Here is a 17,817-nt window from a genome sequence, read left to right as displayed (position 1 = left end):
TCAGTTTCAACCTTAAACCACAATGATAACTTGCAGGAGGTTTTAGGCCCCAATGAGAACCAAGGGAAAACCTGTCGATGGTCTTATAAAATTTGTGAGAACTTGGGAATTTTTTTATGTATCAGTAAGACCTTGGGTAATGCCTTAAGCTCCATTGAGAACCTGAGCAAGGCTTTAAGACCCAGTGGGAACTTGCATAAGATGTTAGATCCCAATGGGAAGATGGGGAAGGTTTTAGATCACAGTGACAACCTTCAGAAGACTGAAGGTTCCCATTAGAACCTATAGTAGGTTTTAGTCTCCATTGAGAACCTGGGGGAAGGCCAAAGACTCGGTGAGACTTTGGAGAAGGGTTTTGATCCCATGAGAAGGTCTACATGGATTAAAACCCAATAAGAACATATAGAAGATTAAAACCCACAATGAGAACATGGGGAAGGTCTTCAGGTCCAGTGAAAATTTGTCGAAGGCCTTAGAGACCCTCTGAAAACTGGGGAAAAATTGTGGGGTCCAGTAAGATCCTGTGTAATGCCTTCAGCTCCAGAATGAGAACCTTGGGAGGCCTTAGGCCCTAATGATAGCTTGGAGAAAGCCTTAGACCCTAGTAAGAACCTGAAGCTTTAATATGCCATGAGAATATGGGAAAGATCTTAAGACATCGAGACACTGAGGAATGCCTTAAATTTCAGCGAGAAGCTGTAAAAGGTTTTAGGCCCCCTTTGTTCCTCAATGAGAATGTGGGGAAAGCCTTAGATTCCAGTGATAACCTATAAAAGACCTTAATTCCCAGTGAAAACGTGAAGGTTTTAGGCCATGGTGAAAACATGGGGGAGGCATTCAGACCTAGTGAAAACATCTTAAAAGCTGTATAGCATCTGTGAGAACTTGAGATTGAAGACCTAGAGAGACCCTAGATCCTGTGTCAACTTGGTCAGTGCTTTAAGAGCCATTAAGAACATGGGGAAGGATTTAGAGCCCAGTGACAATCTGGGAAGGCCTTTGGCCCCAGGATTAACCTGGAGAAACTTTAAGACCCAGTAAGACCATAGTAAAGGCCTTAGGCTCCATTGAGACCCCGAGGAATGCCTTAGGCTCCAGTGAGAACCTAGGTGAAGATTTAAGGCCTAGTGAGAATGTGGGCAAAGACATAGATTCCAGTTATAACTTTGGAAGTACTTGAGCCCCAGTGAGAACCTATAGAAGGTTTTAGGCTTCAGAGAATACCCGTGGAAGGCCAAAAACCTAAATGAGACTTTGAGAAAGGCCTTAGATACCTATGAGAACCTGGAGAAGGCCTTAAGCCCTTGTGAGAACCTGTAGTAGATTTTATGCCACTTTGAAAACATGAGGAAGGTCTTGGGCCCCAGTGTGTCTTAGTGTCCTGTTGCTATGAAGAGACTCCATTACCATGGCAACTCTTATAAAAGTTATAACTAGAACTTGCTTACAGGTTCAGAGACTTGGTCCATTATCCTTGCAGCAGGAAGCATGATAGCACACAGGCAGATAGGATAATTGACAGTTCTACATTCAGACCTGTGGACAGAAGGAGCAGAAACCCACTGAGACTGGTTTGAAAATCTCAAAGCCCACCCTCAGTGATACATCCTCCAACAAGGCTACTCCTACACTAACAAGACCATACCTCCTAATCCTTTCAATATAGTGCCACTCCATGGTGACCAAGCATTCAAGTGCATGAGCCTATGGTGGCCATTTTTATTCAAATTACCACACAGTGAAAGTCTGTTAAGTGCTTTAAAGACCCTGTGAGAACTAGGGGAAAAAATTAGGTCCAGTGACACCCTGAATAATGTCTTAGTACCAGTGAGAACCTGGGCAAAGACTTAAGTCCCAGTGAGAACATGGGGAAGGCCTTAGAACCTGGTGACAACCTGGGAAGTCCTTAGGCCTCACTGAGACTTTGGGGAAGGCCTTAGGTCCCAGTGAGAACCTTGATAAAGCTTTAAGCACGAGTGAGAATATATAGAAACTTTTAGAACAAGTGAGAATATTTAGAGGATCTAGAGATGCAGTGAAAATAGTTAAAGGTTTTATTGACCCTGTAAGAATTTGGGAAATGTTTTAGGTATCAGTGAGAGCCTGGGTAATGCCTTAGGCTCCAGTAAGAACCTGGGCAAGGTTTTAAGACTCGCTGAGGACATGAGGAAAGCCTTACTATCCAGGGACAACCTGGGAAGGCCTTAAGCCCCAGTAGGAACCTAAAGAAAGTTTTAGGTTCTACTGACAACATAAGAAGATCATTAAGACTCTAGAGACAGCCTTAGGACCTGAGGCTTAGGCCCCTGTGGAGAACCAGGAGAAACCCAGTAGCAATCTTTAGAATGTTTTAGGCCACAGTGAGAACATGGAGAATGTCTTCAGACCTACTGAAAACCTGTTGAAGGCCTTATAGTCCCTGTGAGAACTTGGGGAAAATTTTAGCTCTATTGAGAGCCTGGGTAATGCCTTAGGCTCTGGTGAGAACCTGGAAAAGGCTTTAAGACCCAGTGAGAATATGGGGAAGGACTTAAACCCCAGTGACAACCTGGGAAGTCCTTAAGCCAGTGAGACCCTGATGAGTGCTTAAGATCCAGTGGGAACTTAAAGGCCTTAGGTCTCAGAGATAACGAGGAGGGTCCTTAGGCCCTATAGGAAATCTGAAGACAGCCCTAAACTCCAACAAGTACCAGGAGAAGGCCTTCAGCCCTGTTGAGAACATGGGGAAGGTGTTAGGTCCAAAGAGAACATGAGCAAAATCATAGGACCCAGTGAAGACCTGTTAAAGGTGTTAGGTCCCAGTGAGAATACAGTGTAGCCCTTAAGTCATTGAGCAAACCTGGGGGTAGCCTTAGACTTCAGTGAGTACTGGCAGAAAGCTTTAGGTTCCAGTAAGAACCTGAGAAAGTCTTGGGCCCCAGTAATAATATGGGGAAATACAGTGATATCTGACATTAGATCTTAGTCCTCCATAATATCTTGGATAAGTCTTCAGTATCTATGACATCTTGGAGATATTCTCAGCCCCCATTGTAAACCTTGGAGGTCTTGATGGCCTGGGGAAGGCCTGGGTCCCAGAGAGACACTGGGAAGAGCTTAAGCCACAGAATGTCCCTGAAGAAAAACTTTGACCTTGGTGAAACCCTGGGAAGTCATCAGGTACCACTAGAACCTGAGATAACCTTCAACCACCTTGAGACCCTAGGCAAGATTCTAGAATCCTCAAGATGTTACTCCTCTGGGAAGGCCCAGGTGAGATACTGAGGAAGGCTTTAGCTACAAATAATATTTGAAGAAGCCTTTCTGCCTCTGTGAGAAGGAGGGAAAATTTTATGTTCCCTTTAGATGTTATGTTCCATTGGGAGGCCTTAAGCACCAGTCAAGTCAGGAAGACCCTGGGGATGCCCCTTAAGTTCCAGAAAGACCCTACTGAATGCCTTAGGTCCCCAGAGAGTCCATAGAAAGATCTTGAGTCCTGTGAGACCCTGGGAAGTCCTTATACCTTATTGAAACCCTGAGATGTTCTTAAGCTCAAATCAAACTTTAAAAAAGACCTTAGGTCCCAGTGAGTCCCTAGGGAAAGTATAAGACAAGTTTGAATCCTGGAGACAGCTTTACGCACCACTGAGACCCTGGGGGAAGACCTGGGATCCCAATGAGAATCTGGGGAAGATCTCAGGCCCCAGTCTGAAACTCCTGTGAGAACCTAGGGAAAGTCTGCTACCCAGTAAGTGCCAGGAGAATTGCTTAGGTCCCAGTCGGAACTTGGGGATACCTTAGGTCACCTGATGTAAGACCTAAGTCCTCAGTGATAGTTTAGAGTCTGGGGTTTTACACACCGGAGAAGTTCTCTGTCCCCATTACAGCCCTTGCAGGACTGTAGGCTCCTGAGAGAACTTGGGTAAGGCCTGTGCCCCAGTGAGACACTGGGAAGGCCTTAGGCTACAGAGACCCAAGGGAAGCCTTTGGACTTCCTGAGACCCTGCTCAGATATTAGACCCCGGTTAGACCCTGGTGATAATATTTGGCCACAGTGAGACCCTAGGGTAGACCTTGGTGATAATATTTGGCCACAGTGAGACACTGGGGTAAGCCTTTGGCTACAATCAGGCCCTAAGAAAAGAGTGTAGAAAAAATCTTAGGCCCCATTGAGACCCTGGTAAAGCCTGGTCCCGATGAGTCTCTGTGAAAGGTCTTAGGTTTTTATGAGACATGAAGAAGCTCTTGGGCTCCCATTCAGACACTGTACAGAACTTAGGCCCTGGTAAGTCCATCTCTAGGTTTTAGGCCTAAGTGATACCTTTGGAAAGGCTTTAGGCCCTTAACAAGTACTGATACCTGAGCTTAACAAGATGGCTCAGCTTGTAAAGGTGTTTGCTTCTAAGCCTGATGACCTGAGCTTATCCCAGGACTCATTTTGTGGAAAGAGGAACTTGTGCCCCGTGGATTGCCATCTGATGTCCACATTTGGAAGTAACCAAACAAACCAATTAATTAGTTAGAACATAGAGGTAAAAGAAGAGCTGAGACTTCAGAAGTCTGAGTTTCGCTGAGGCCACGGGACCTTGGGCCATGAAATCTAGTGAGACCCTAGTGAAGGCTTCTAGCCCACAGATACTCTGGAGAAAGCCTTCTCCCCTACTGAGACACTTGAGTAGTGTTTGAGTACTGCTGAGACTCCAGAAAATTCTCGTGTTCCACTGAGGCCTTAGAAAACGTTGCTAGGCTTCTGGGACCCTAAGGAGGGAGGAGAGCACCTTTAGGACACTGTAGGAAGGCCTTAGGCCTCAGAAATTCTTGAAAAGTCCATGAGCCCCACTGAAACCTGGAGAAGAGCATGGAACAATGTTAAATTTTGAGCAAGGCCTTCAATCCCTTGTGATCCCAAGGAAGACTGACTTTCCCGAGCTCCTAGGGAAGTCTTTAATCCCACTGAGGTGCCAAGGCTTTAGTTCCTTCAGGGCCCTGGAAAAGTCTGACTCACAACACGCTAGCGGGAATTTGGAAAGAGCCATGAACCCTACTGAGTGTAGAAGATGGGGTCTTCATTAAGAATCTGGGACACCGGGGCAGAGAATAAGACCGTTTAGAACCTGGAACTGTGTTGAGACCCTACTGGAAGCAATGCACCCCACTGAGATCCCTGGCGGGTTCTCTGTTCCTCTGAGACCTTAGGAGAAGCTGTGGGTGCCACTGCAGCCATGAAGTAGGTCTTGGGACCCACTGAGTTCCTTTTGTGATGGTTTGAGCGTGAAGCTTCCCCCCTCCCCGACCTCCCTCCTCTCTCTCACACACACACACACACGCTCACAGGTTTGAACATTTGGTCTCCATCATGCGGTACTGTTCCTGAAGATTGTGAAACATGGGTCCTAGCTGATAGACACAGGGTCATAAGAGTGAGCCTTAGGGTCACAGGCCTGGCTGGTATCCAGTCTGACCTCGCCTCCTGACCAGTGCCTCTGCAAGCTCCTGCTGCCACAATCAGACCAACTCCAGCCACCATGCCTTCTGTTCCATGATGGGCCATGTCCCCGCAAACCCTGAGCTGAAATAAACTCCTCCTTCCCAAAGTTGCTTCTTTGGGGGATTCATTCTACAGGGATATGAAAGGAACTAATGCAGGGAGTCAATGAATTAGATTCTTTTCACATGTTGGGAAGTCAGTGAAGACCAATGAAGACCTCAGGGAAGGCCTTACGTCCCCTCGTGGCCCTCAGGAACATCCTGACAATATGAGACAGTATGAGCCCCACTGAGTCCCCAAGCAGATGGGGCTTCACTAACATTTGGAGAAAACCTAAGCCCCTTTAGTACCCTGGGGAAGGCTGTGAGGATTTGAAATAGCCACAGTAATGTAGGACCATGGTGCTTATTAAGACTCTGAGGAAGGCGGCTGTGAGCTTCAGAAATGTCTAGAGAAGGTCTTAGCACCACCAAGAAACTGGGGCTGTCTCTGGGTGTCATTGTCCTTAAGGATGCTCGATAACCTCACAGAGACTTGAGGAAGGCGTTTGTTCTGTTGATACTCTAGGGAAGGCCCAGAGCCACACTGACACCTTCACAGGGAGTGGATGCTGAACCATGTGAGACCCTAAGGAAGGCTTCAAGTCACAGGGAAACCCTGAACTAGGCTGTGAACCCTGCCGCAACCTTGGGGTGGTGTAAGCCCATTGCAGTGTTGGCATGTTCATGAGCTCCTTTGAGACTCAAGTCAGGTGGGATCCCCATGGAAACCCTGGAGAGATTTGAGCACCTATGATGGGCCTGTGGAGGGCTTAAAGCCCTTGCAAGCTGCTCAGGGTTGTCCCTGTGTGTCACTGAACCCCAGAAAGGGTTTAAATGTTACAGAAAAACCAAGCCTTTATAAAGTTCCAAGGAGAGCCAGAAGAGGTGATACATACCTGAGTATCAGAACTTGGGAGGATGAGACAAGAAGGTTGTGAGTTTAAGACAAGCCTAGCTATACCACAGGACTCTTTTGCCAAAAGAAAATTCTCCTTGGGAAGTTGGAGCCCCAGTGAGACCCTCAACAAGGCTCTCTAGCCTCTCTATGGTCCTGACAACACCCCTCCCCCACTGCCCCAGCCCTGTCCTTGTTTGCACTCCTCTTGAGGTACCCACATATCCCCTGCTCCAGTGGGTCCACTGGAGTATCCCAGATACCCAGAGTATGAATGGCTGCAGCACTTCTCGGGGGACAGGGAGCAGGGAGTAAGGGGCCCACAGCTCTAGTCTAGTGGCTATAAAGCCCTGCATAAGGTAGAGTCTAGCTCATGCGGCTACACCAAGGCTTTTTGTTGGTTGGCCGGGGAACAGGACAGTCCCAAATCAGGGACAGGAGGGGTCAAGGAACCCCCAACCACTCCAAGTGGAGTCTGAGAAGGGTTTTGTAGCTGGGGTAGAGCCTGCACTAAGAGATTGAGGCAGAGAGTCTGAGTTCTGAAGCATGTTCTCTGATGGTGACCTGCTGGCCTTCGGGTGCTTGTCTTGGGGTATTAGGATAGGAAGGTGTACCACAGGCCTTCAGTCCAGCTAACCCCTGAGTGGTCTATGGTTGTGAAAGGAGAGACAGAGGGGAAGGGACCAACAAGCATCTTGCTGCCTGAATTCTGCTTTCTTCCTACCTCTGAGGGTGAGCAGGGGTTCTCAGCTGAGCTAAGGACCTGGCTACCAATGGGGACTGTGAAACACTCCAAGGGACAGAGATACCAGGCCCCCAACAGCTCCAGTACCCTGGGGAAATGATGTGGAAATTGCTCAGTCAAGGCCAAAGAAGGCCTAAATCTAGCTGGGGCAATGCCCCCTGCTGTGAAGTGGATCATTAGGCCACCCTGCCCCTTGTTAAGACTCTAATTACCGTAGGGCTAAGTAGAGGTGTTGACGTCCAAGGAGAACTTTCTGCAGACCCAGCACCAGGAAAGTGTTTGGAAACTGCAGCTTCAGCCCCTCTGGCCATCTGCCGAGCCACCCCAGGGAGACCTTAATGGGCTGAACACCAGAGTCCAGGGGGCAGAGGGGAGGGGCTTTCAACTATAAAACTAGTGGGGACCCAGTAGCCCCCAGTCCTACTTGACCAGCTACAATCAGAGGCCATCAGCAAGCAGGTACGTACTCTTCTTATTTGACCTGACTCCACAGCCAAGACTCCCAGTACGTTAAGGAAGATATGCTGGACTCCTCTCTTTGATGCGCCTTTTGCTAGTCTCAACCCTGCCTATCTTCCAGGTCATTGTCCCATCATGGCCCTGTGGATGCGCCTTCTGCCCCTGCTGGCCCTGCTGGTCCTCTGGGAGCCCAACCCTGCCCAGGCTTTTGTCAACCAACACCTTTGTGGTTCCCACCTTGTGGAGGCGCTCTACCTGGTATGTGGGGAGCGTGGCTTCTTCTACACACCCAAGTCACGACGTGGAGTAGAGGACCCACAAGGTGAGCTCTGCTCCTAAATTCTGTCCCCAGAGCTTATCACCCTGGTTTTCTTTACCCTCACGACCTCACAGATTGTGACCTGGGTGTAGAGGGTCTCAGGGTAACTGGGAGGGGGAATGTGGGGTCTCAGGGTAACTGGGGGGAAGGAGGGCGCACACTTCCATGGGCAGCTGGACAAAGGTAAATACGGCAGCTGCCAGGAATAAATGAGGATCCTGCCTTAAGGCTCCTAGGTTCTGGAGACATATGAGTAGGCCCTGGGATAGGCACCTATTTTGGGCCCCCATAAAGCACTTCACTGATTGGGGGATGGTGGCAGGGTGTGTAGCCTTTGGAGCTCCTTGCGTCCATGCCCAGTGACTTGTCCCACATACAAGCAATCCCTGCCACCTACACTGACTTAGCAGGGGACAGGGTGAGAGAAAGCCTGGGGTAGGCAGCGGGCTGCTCCACTGCTCCTAACTGGATTGTCCTGTGCTTCTTTGTTTCTGTGCTGCTGATGCTCCGGCCTGCCCTGGCAGCGGCACAACTGGAGCTGGGTGGGGGCCCCGGAGCAGGCGACCTCCAGACCTTGGCACTGGAGGTCGCCCAGCAGAAGCGTGGCATTGTGGATCAGTGCTGCACCAGCATCTGCTCGCTCTACCAGCTGGAGAACTACTGCAACTAGGCCCTGCCGCCACCCAGCCTGCTTCCTCACCTTCCTGCAATGAATAAAACCTCTGAAGGAGCATTACAAGTTGTGTGTCTGTGTGTGTGTATATATGTGTAGGATGTGAGCGGGGAAGTCTGGGGTGGCCCCAGCTTCACCTACCTGGTCATGATGGCTCCTAAAGGATCTCCCCAAGACTCTCTCTTCTGAGCTCTCTGCACTCCCAGTTTCCTCTTGGCTCCCTGGGCAACCACAGGTGTCCACTGGAACATAGACAATTCCCTCCCCAAAGTGGTCAACACTTTCAGGTAACCTATAGGCCTTACCCTGAGCTGTCCTGGCTGAATAGAGAAGATCTAGGCGTCTTTAGATAGCACAGATGGCAGCTAAGAACTGGTGCTTCATTGCCTCGTAGCCCTGGAACTTCAAGGGCCCCAGAAAACTTTTAAAAGAAAGAAGGCCAGAATATTCTAACAAAAGCTTCTAGCTAACTTTCCTGAATTCTGTTTCCAGAGCTATTTTAGATGGAGTCCCCGAAGGACCAGAAACTGGGCTTGGGAATGTACGGCTAAGGAAACCTTTCTCACGGTGTTTAGTTCTTAGACAGAGAACATCCCCAGCCCCTCTCAGGCTCTCCAAGCCAACCTTAGTACTCTGGACAGGAGAGGTATGCCACAGGGATGAAAGGACATACTGAAGGATTCCCTCAGCACTGGGCAGGAGCCTCAGAACCCTGGGGCTCAGGAGTGACCCAGTAGTGAGTTCTAGGCAATGTGGGCCATGAGGGAAGCAGATGATACAAGGCCTAGGCCTGGGATCTCCTGCCACTTCTCAGCCTCTAAGTGGGGTCTCTCACCAGATTCCTTGAACCTGACTGTTCAGCAATTCCTCTAGGAAAATCTTTGGTCCTAAGGAAAGGCCACATAACATCTAGGTCTTTGGGGAAATCTCAACACAAAGCATATCTCTCTCTCTCTCTCTCTCTCTCTCTCTCTCTCTCTCTCTCTCTCTCTCTCTCTCTCTTTCCAGCACCCACTGAACACAGATTGGGTGGCACCTGTCAGGCAGAGGAGAACTTAGTGACCCTGGTCACCCCAAGGGCTGGCTGACCTACCAGCTACCCTAGCCAAACCAATCTGTGTCACCCTGAGAGCTGGACCCAGGGCCAGAGTAACAGGGCTCTGAGCTAGACATGGAAGCTTCTTGCTGAAACTCTTAGAGCATCCCTGAGGACCCCTTCCCAGTCACCTCCTCTTTATGACAATACCACACCCTTACCTAGAGAAATGTCATAGCCCCCTTGCAAGCCCTGCCCCTGAAAAAGAGGCCATAACTGAATGGGAGGGTGGTTGGCTGGACACTGAGCCTGGAAGAGGAGAGAGGGGGGTGGCTGTGATCCTTTTAGGAGAACACCCCAGCAGTCAGTTAGCACAGTCTGAGATGGGCACCCTGCTGGAGTGGAGGTATGTGAGTCTCTGCAGAGCAAGAGCAGAAGCAGAAACTAGGAAGTAAACTGGTTGGGAGGGGGAATCTCTTGAGCATCCAGAAAGCAATTAGCCATGGCTGCCTGGGCCTTAGGTGGATGGACAGATGTGGCACCCCACCATTCAGGTGCTACAAACTCTCTAGAGCACATGAGTCAGGGACGACAGGAACAAGAATCTTAGGGTCCTTGGACCTGTGGGACAAGCCCAGCTTTGTCCAATATGCAGGAGATTCTTGCTATGGGTTCTAGGAGTTCAGAAGTATGGCCCAGATATCAGAATTCCTGTCTTTGGCTTCACTCCTGGGGCCTTTGACCAGGCCTCAAGGGAGAGGCAGGTTGCCCCCAGAACTCTTAACCTTCCCAGGCTGAGGCAATCCTCACCTTCCTGGTTTCCTGGGGTCTCCTGAAACTTTGGTTTGGAGCTCTCCTTCTTGGCCTTGAAGAGGAGAAGAGGCAGAATACTAGAAACAGGTGTGTGCTGCCTCTCAATCCCTCCAGGGGACAAGAAGCAGTCATCCAAAGTGGCCCAGTGCCCAGGGAGCGGAGGTTGGATCAGACTCAGCCTTTGATTGGCACCACACTGGGTGCTAACCCCAGAGATGCCAGCGGAGGACTTTGGAGGTTTCCATAAGCCCCTGGGTTGTCCCATGTAGGTCAGTCATAGACCTGCCTCAGGTGCTCCTGCTGACCTTGCCTCACTCAGCCCCTTCCAGGCACACAACAGCCTACAGCACAGAGGCTCCTGCCTGTCCTCGGAACCAGGACTCCCCTTGTCCACAGAGCTCGCCACAATAAACGTTTTCTTCAAGCTAGGCCTGTCACTTTGGTGTTGGAACTGGTGCTGTATGGGGACCTGCTCCCTAACGACCCCCAACCTTGCTGGGGCCCCTCATCACCTCTGCCTACCATCTAGGGGCCCAGAATCTTTTAGGGTATTATCAAGGACAGCCATTATATCCGTGTTGTACTCTTGCCTGGTCTAATGAGGTGGTTCGGCTCCATGTATGTGGGATGGAGGGACTCAAACCAATGTTACACACAGGGTGGCTGAGGCCTGGAGCCAGGGCAGCCACTCTCCTGCTGTGCACTCACAATACAGGCCTGTCTCCAGGCACCTCAAAGGATCTGCCGATGTAGCTGCCTTCAGGTTGGCTCCACAAGATCACATTGTCTCCTGGCACAGATGACCTGGCACCTCAGCCCAGCCCCAGGGACTGTCTTTGCCTTCTTATGTTATCAATAAATGTTTACTATGATCATGTTCTCCAGGCCTAAAAGAGACCCTGAGTGACGTGAAATGTGGGTTCAGGGATGCTGAGGTTCACTTTTGCCCTCTGAGGTCTTTATGCCCAGCAAGGTTCTGAACCAAGGACTGGGAAGCACCACAGAACCAGGTTGCTCTTAAGTCAGCCTGCCCAGAAAAGTTGCCACTAGGCCGCCCCAAACACTGGCTTGTGGGTCTCTGGCCTAATTGTGAGTGGAGGAGACCCCTGAGGAGTCTTCCCACAGACTCAAATCGGGTGTCCCTTAGTGTTTTGAGGTAGACGTTAGTGAATTCTGGACAATATAGTCAGAAATGGCTAGTTATAGAAATGTCCAACAGAGGGCACCAGAGCCTTGCTTTTGAGGCGCTCCAAGTCCAAAGGCCCTACCATAAGCCCTTCTAGTGACTGCACTTTCTCCCTTTGCTCCCTTCACTCACAGGGACAAAGGGGTTTCCCAAGGGACTGGCTGCTCTGGACTCTGGAGGGTAGGAGGCTTGAGAAGCAGAGAAGGTGTCTGATCATGCTGGGTGTGGCCTTTGGGGTCTAGGCTTCCTAGATGCCCATGGAGCAGATGAACAAATGCCCAGGTAGGTGTCTGCAGTATTCCTAGACTGTCTTAGGCTAGAGTTGTCTATTGCCTGCCTAGAATTACAGCTGCCGAGAGGAGAGCGTAGGGGTAATCCATGAAACTTCTCACATAACGGCTAAGCAAACAGGCCAGGGGTGCAGACTAACTGTTTCCGGTTAGGACCTTGGTGGTAGTTCTCCAAAGCCCTAGGGGGCACTGAGAAGTGCCCCAGTGGCCAGAAGAGCCAGTGGTCTGTCCCTTGCTCTTCTTGGAGTTTTCTTAGGCGCATGAGCTGGAAGGCCAAACCGTGGTTTGCACATGAAGTTGGGTCTATGGGGACCCCAGGGTGCAGGATGCCTCATGCAGAGCCCATCTGGGATGGGGTCAACCCTTTCCCACGTCTACCTTCCGCCCAGTGCTGAGAGGAAGGGAAGGTCAATTTTGAAAAGAATGCCGGGGGTGGCGTGGCCAGGGGTCTGAGAGCTGAAGAGCAGCCTGGATTCAGTGTCATTCCCCCCCCCCCCACTATTGTTTCTGGCCTGGCCACAGAACAGCCAGGCAGATTCCTTCGAAAGTGAAGCTGTGGAGGCGGCTCCGTGAGGTCCAGTCGTGCTGTGCTGGCGCCAAGTCACCCAGTGGCCTTGAGCCAGTCCACTTGGAGTCACTGGCTCACTGCCTGGCCCCCAGGTAGCCCACCCTCTACCCCCCCACACACATACACACACCTTGGTACAAACACTTCACCTGCCACCCTTCTGGTGTGGGTAGCCAGAACCCTGCCGCTGAGCTGCAGACCCCTGAGGCTGACTCTTGAATCTGGGCCTGGACTAAGACATGGGGTTACCAACAAGCCTCTGACTCCAAGGAGGACCTAAACCAGGGCTCCTCAGCCTGAGAGCTGTCACACTGTTGTAACATCCATCCTGTGCTTCATCCATATGTTCAAAGTGACTAGATCCAGATTCAGGGTCAAGGTTACTGACTCGGGTTGGCTGGGCCAGTCAAGTCCCAAAGGCCATGTGTGACTCCCATCTGTGGACTATTTCCCAGATAGACCTTGTACTTTGTCAGTGGCAGAAGTAAGTCTTAAAGTTGCCAAACCTAGACGTCCACAGACCCTCGTGTTTCCATCAGGACTCATTCCCCGCAGTCCTGAGGAGCCTTTAGAATCCTACAGCTGACAATGACCCACATTCCACCAGGACCTCCCTCTGACTCTCCCAGCCCATCTGTGTTTGTGGACAACAGAGTAGGAGCTCTCAGCCCTGCCAGCTTGTGGCTGTTCATGCTGAGGCCCTGGCACTCCCCCTCTGCTCTTCAAAGGCCACTGTGGCTTCAGAACTGAGTCCTGCTCCAGCTGGGTCTCTAGTCTCCTGTCCATCCCTAAGACCCACTGTGACCTGGGCTGCTGGGGACCTGGAAGATTCTTCATAGCGTCTCTGGGACACAGGTCCTCAACATGGGTGAGCAACATCTGGGAACTCAGAAGTAGTGAGAACAGGCCTAGGGACCAGGGGGACACTGAGGCACTCAAATCTGTGCTCTGCTGATTGCTTCTCCAGGTCTGACTTCTGAGGACCAAGAACAACTTGAGTTGGCAGAGCTAGGGAACTGGCAGAAGGTGAAATGCCTCCACCTGGACCCAGATATAGAAAAGGAGATGGGAAGGGTGGCTGAATTTGGAAGAAGAGCGGACAGAGAGTCAGCAAGGGGAAGATCCCCATATCCCAGCTCCAACTGCATAGTCAGACCCTAAAAGCAAGGAGGAAATGAATGGTGGGAAGGCCTTCTGAAGTGATGTCCATGCTCTAGTCCGTAGCCTTGAGACAGGTCCACTATGGCCTCCCCATAGTCCCTGGCGAGGCACAGCTAAAACCCACTATTGAATTTATGCTCTTCCCTAAGACCTAGCATATGGGCTGGCCATGACATACACAAGGGGTGGCTATAGCTACAAATCATACAAAATGTGTGTCATGTGAGTATAAGAAGAGATTCTTGTCTCCCCTTTCACCCTCAGCCTCCTTGGGTCAGTGGGCTAAATTGTGAGAGCTAGTGGGTCAGAGAGATGGAAGATTATGTCTCGGACCTGGGAGTATCTGGCTTTCATCTCCTGGAGATGACATTGGCTCCCATGTGGGTTTTGTGGAGAAAAGGAAGCTGGTGTACTTCCTGCATATGCTCCCCGCATAGCCATGGTTACATGGCTGGGAGCTTATGCAGGATCCTGTCTAAGAGACACGATCCCCCAGAGATGGAGGTTGGAGCCCTATACTCATCTTAGAGTAGATCAGAGAGAAAGGGTTTAGCCAAGAGCAAGGTCTTGGGAAAGACCAACAGTGCCATGGTGCAGATAAGGGATACTCTGGTCCTGACCAGCAGGGCCATGCTGCAGACGAGGGATGTTCTGGTCCTGACCAGAAGGGCCACACTGCAGACGAGGGATGTTCTGGTCCTGATCAGTAATGCCACGCTGCAGACAAAGGAGTCCTCTGGTCCTGACTAGCAGGGCCATGCTGCAGACAAGGGATGCTCTGGTCCTGACCAGCAGGGCCACACTGCAGACAAGGGATGTTCTGGTCATGACCAGCAATGCCACGCTGCAGACGAGGGATGCTCTGGTCCTGACCAGCAGGGCCACGCTGCAGATGAGGGATGCTCTGGTTCTGACCAGAAGGGCCATGCTGCAGACAAGGGATGCTCTGGTCCTGACCAGCAGGGCCACGCTGCAGACGAGGGATGCTCTGGTTCTGACCAGAAGGGCCATGCTGCAGACAAGGGATGCTCTGGTTCTGACCAGCAGGGCCACGCTGCAGACGAAGGATGCTCTGGTCCTGACCAGCAGGGCCACGCTGCAGACGAGGGATGCTCTGGTTCTGACCAGAAGGGCCATGCTGCAGACAAGGGATGCTCTGGTTCTGACCAGAAGGGCCACGTTGCAGATGAGGGATGCTCTGGTCCTGACCAGAAGGGCCACGCTGCAGACAAAGGAGTCCTCTGGTCCTGACCAGCAGGGCCACATTGCAGATGAGGGATGCTCTGGTCCTGACAAGCAGGGCCACACTGCAGACGAGGGATGCTCTGGTCATGACCAGCAGGGCCATGCTGCAGACGAGGGATGCTCTGGTCCTGACAAGCATGGCCACACTGCAGACGAGGGATGCTCTGGTCCTGACCTGCAATGCCACACTGCAGACAAAGGAGTCCTCTGGTCCTGACTAGCAGGGCCATGCTGCAGACAAGGGATGCTCTGGTCCTGGCCAGCAGGGCCACACTGCAGACGAGGGATTCTCTGGTCCTGACCAGCAGGGCCACGCTGCAGACGAGGAATGCTCTGGTCCTGACCAGCAGGGCCACGCTGCAGACGAGGGATGCTCTGGTCCTGACAAACAGGGCCACGCTGCAGACAAGGGATGCTCTGGTCCTGAGGTCCACTGTGTATGTTGGGACAAGAAGGTTTTTGCAGTTTTTTGAAGTCCTAACTCAATCCTTAAGGCAGCTCTAGCCAGTGTTCCACTCCAAATCCCAGAGTCCCACCTTGAGTAAAGTTTTGTCTGAACAGGTAGAAGAGCTGTTATGAACAGGTCTCTCACAGCCATGGGTGCTGGATTGTTTCAGCTACAGTTACACATGGTTCCAGAAACAACCTTTGAGGTCAGGAGGGAAAACGGAAGCTCAAGGTAGATTGCCCAAAGTAATGAGCAGACTAGGTATTTGAACCTTGGCAGTCACCAGTACGTTGGACCCGGTCTATTCCTGTGTGATACTCAATGGGTATATAGAATGTGCCCCTCATCCCCGAGCACAAGGTTTCCTGGGTTCTCAGCTATGGCCCTTGTACCTTTTGAGAAGGTGGCCCTTTCCTGCCTGTCCGCCAAGGGGAGGAAGTCAATGTGCAGGGTTAAGGACAGTTATGTGTAGGTAGATTAAGAGGAGATTTTTTTCTGTGTTATGGATTGAATCATGGCCTCCTGCTTGCAAGATACTCTACCACTGAATGACATCCCCGGCCCTGACACCTGCCCTCTTCTCTCCATTCCCAAGTCTTCATAAAGCACCCTGTAATTATGATTGTGGGGAGAGAGATGTTTTCTGAAGCTTCAGTGTAATTTCTTAAATGGCCACCAGATGTCGAGCTTAAGCCAGGTTTGCAAATTCCTTTTACAGATGCAAGATGGTGGGGCTGCTAAGGGGAATTGAGAACAAAATTTAGCCCATCCTAGTTCTCCCTAGGGACCCCACTTCTTATCTGGGATCCTGGGATTATACCTAGAAAGAGTCCATAATAAATTTATTTTTGATATAAATATGACATAGTTTTTATAGAACTAAGTGGATGGTTCAAGTTGTTTGGAGTTTATGTAATTTGGGGTGCTCCTAAGTCCTAGAACAGGAAGACAAGCAAAGGAAAAAAATGCCTGATAGAGTAGAGACCAAAAAAAAAAAATCCAAGTAAAAGGCTACAGCACTCACTCATACCCTAATGTTACAGAAGGTCTCTCTGTAGGGTGAAAGAGTCATAGTGTCACCTATCATCAATTGGCCTCCCTGAGTACCCCCAAATTCCTGCAGTAAGAACTTTAAATTGTGCATTGTAATTGCAGATATGGCCACTAGATGTCAGCATGAGGCCACTTTAGAAGCCCAGCAAGGCCAAGTAGATGCTCGGGATTTCTAGGGGTACTTCAGCTCTCTTTTCCATAAATGAGAGCTCAGACAGATCCCCTGAATTAAGTTACTCTTCTCTCCCGAAATATGAAGTGAGTAGATTGTTTCTGTGCCGTGTCTTCATGGTTGCACCCCAATATTAGTTCTTCTTTTATGGTCCCTTTCTCCTGTGTCCCATAAACTGTATCCCTCAATCATGGAACACCTATGAAATATAATTCTGAAAGATCATGCCCCTCAAATTGTAGCTCACTGATGCCTGGTGCCCCATTTATTTCTGCCTCGGTGGCACCATGGTTTAGTTGCTCCATGGGCATTCTTCACCTGCATTCTCCTCTTCCTTAAATAGTCTGTGTTATAAGACCCTAGTAGAATAAAAATAGCCCTGGGCCTAGTCAGAGGTAGGAATTCGGGGGACAGAACTTGAATTCATTTGGAAGAAGTTAAGACTGTTTCTCTGACTGTGACCTGTGGGATGTAGCCAATTTTTCCTCCAGCCCCTTGGCCTTCTACTTGCTCAAAGAGTACCTCCTCTTATGGCACTTCCAAGGAATTGCTTCATGGGTTTGGAGTAAGCCTTCACCTTCTCCATGCCAACTTCTGGCTTGGTAAATCCCAGCCAAACGTTCTCAGAAGGCCCTAGTATCATCCAGGCACACTGCAGCAAACAACAGAGGGCAGCACTTGCCACATACTTCTGGTCACCAGCCCCAAAGCACAACTAGAATCTTCGTGAGGAAAAGATTGCCTCACCTTTGTGAAGTGTGAGGTGCCCTCTGCTATGTACCACAGATATGACTTGGGAGTCATCCACAAGCATAGTGAGAAATCCCATCTGCCCTTTTCCCATGAAAAAGGATGTCTGTATCATGTTGAGTCATCCCCATCAGATATAAATTCCCCTAAAGTTTGATTATCTTCCTCTAAGGAATCTCTCATTCTCCCCAAACATGCCTATCTCTGCCACTAAGTAAAGAAGTTCAGGTAGGACTTGGACAACAAAGGGAGAGGGAATCATTAAATCTTAGCTTGGGCTGATAAGATAAGTGAGATAAAAAGATTAGCTAGACTTCAAAAGTGCAAAGGGTAGAGACTAGTGGGTTTCGGTGGAGTACACTTTTTTTTTGTTTCTTTTTTTTCTTTTCTTTTTTTTTTTTTTTGAGTCTCTGCTCTTCCTGCCCTCCCTCAAAACCAGGGGACAAACATTTCAGAGTACAAATGAAACTTTAGGCAATGCTTGTATCTGAGTCCC

General features: G+C 50.2%; 1 protein-coding gene across 1 annotated transcript; it reads left to right on the top strand.

Annotated features, from left to right (window-relative positions):
• The first annotated feature begins 7,522 nt into the window (after positions 1-7,522).
• Ins (insulin) lies at positions 7,523-8,665 on the top strand. Its single transcript, XM_075974929.1, has 3 exons — positions 7,523-7,607; positions 7,729-7,929; positions 8,451-8,665. Exons 2-3 carry the CDS (start codon positions 7,743-7,745, stop codon positions 8,594-8,596), a joined length of 333 nt encoding a protein of 110 aa, XP_075831044.1. The 5' UTR covers positions 7,523-7,607; positions 7,729-7,742; the 3' UTR covers positions 8,597-8,665.
• The last annotated feature ends 9,152 nt before the right edge of the window (positions 8,666-17,817 follow it).

The sequence above is a fragment of the Microtus pennsylvanicus genome, chromosome 5 (assembly GCF_037038515.1).
Source record: "Microtus pennsylvanicus isolate mMicPen1 chromosome 5, mMicPen1.hap1, whole genome shotgun sequence".
Taxonomy (NCBI): Eukaryota; Metazoa; Chordata; class Mammalia; order Rodentia; family Cricetidae; genus Microtus; species Microtus pennsylvanicus.
Note: the sequence above shows the minus strand (reverse complement) of the source record. Positions and strands in the feature narration are given on the sequence as shown.

What these genes read in the sequence shown, in the direction of transcription:
- Ins (XM_075974929.1), top strand. Translation starts at nt 7,743, where the DNA reads ATGGCCCTGTGGATGCGCCTTCTGCCCCTGCTGGCCCTGCTGGTCCTC. An exon ending in TGGAGTAGAGGACCCACAAG is followed by an intron (nt 7,930 to 8,450) that starts GTGAGCTCTGCT and finishes CTGCCCTGGCAG; the next exon opens with CGGCACAACTGGAGCTGGGT.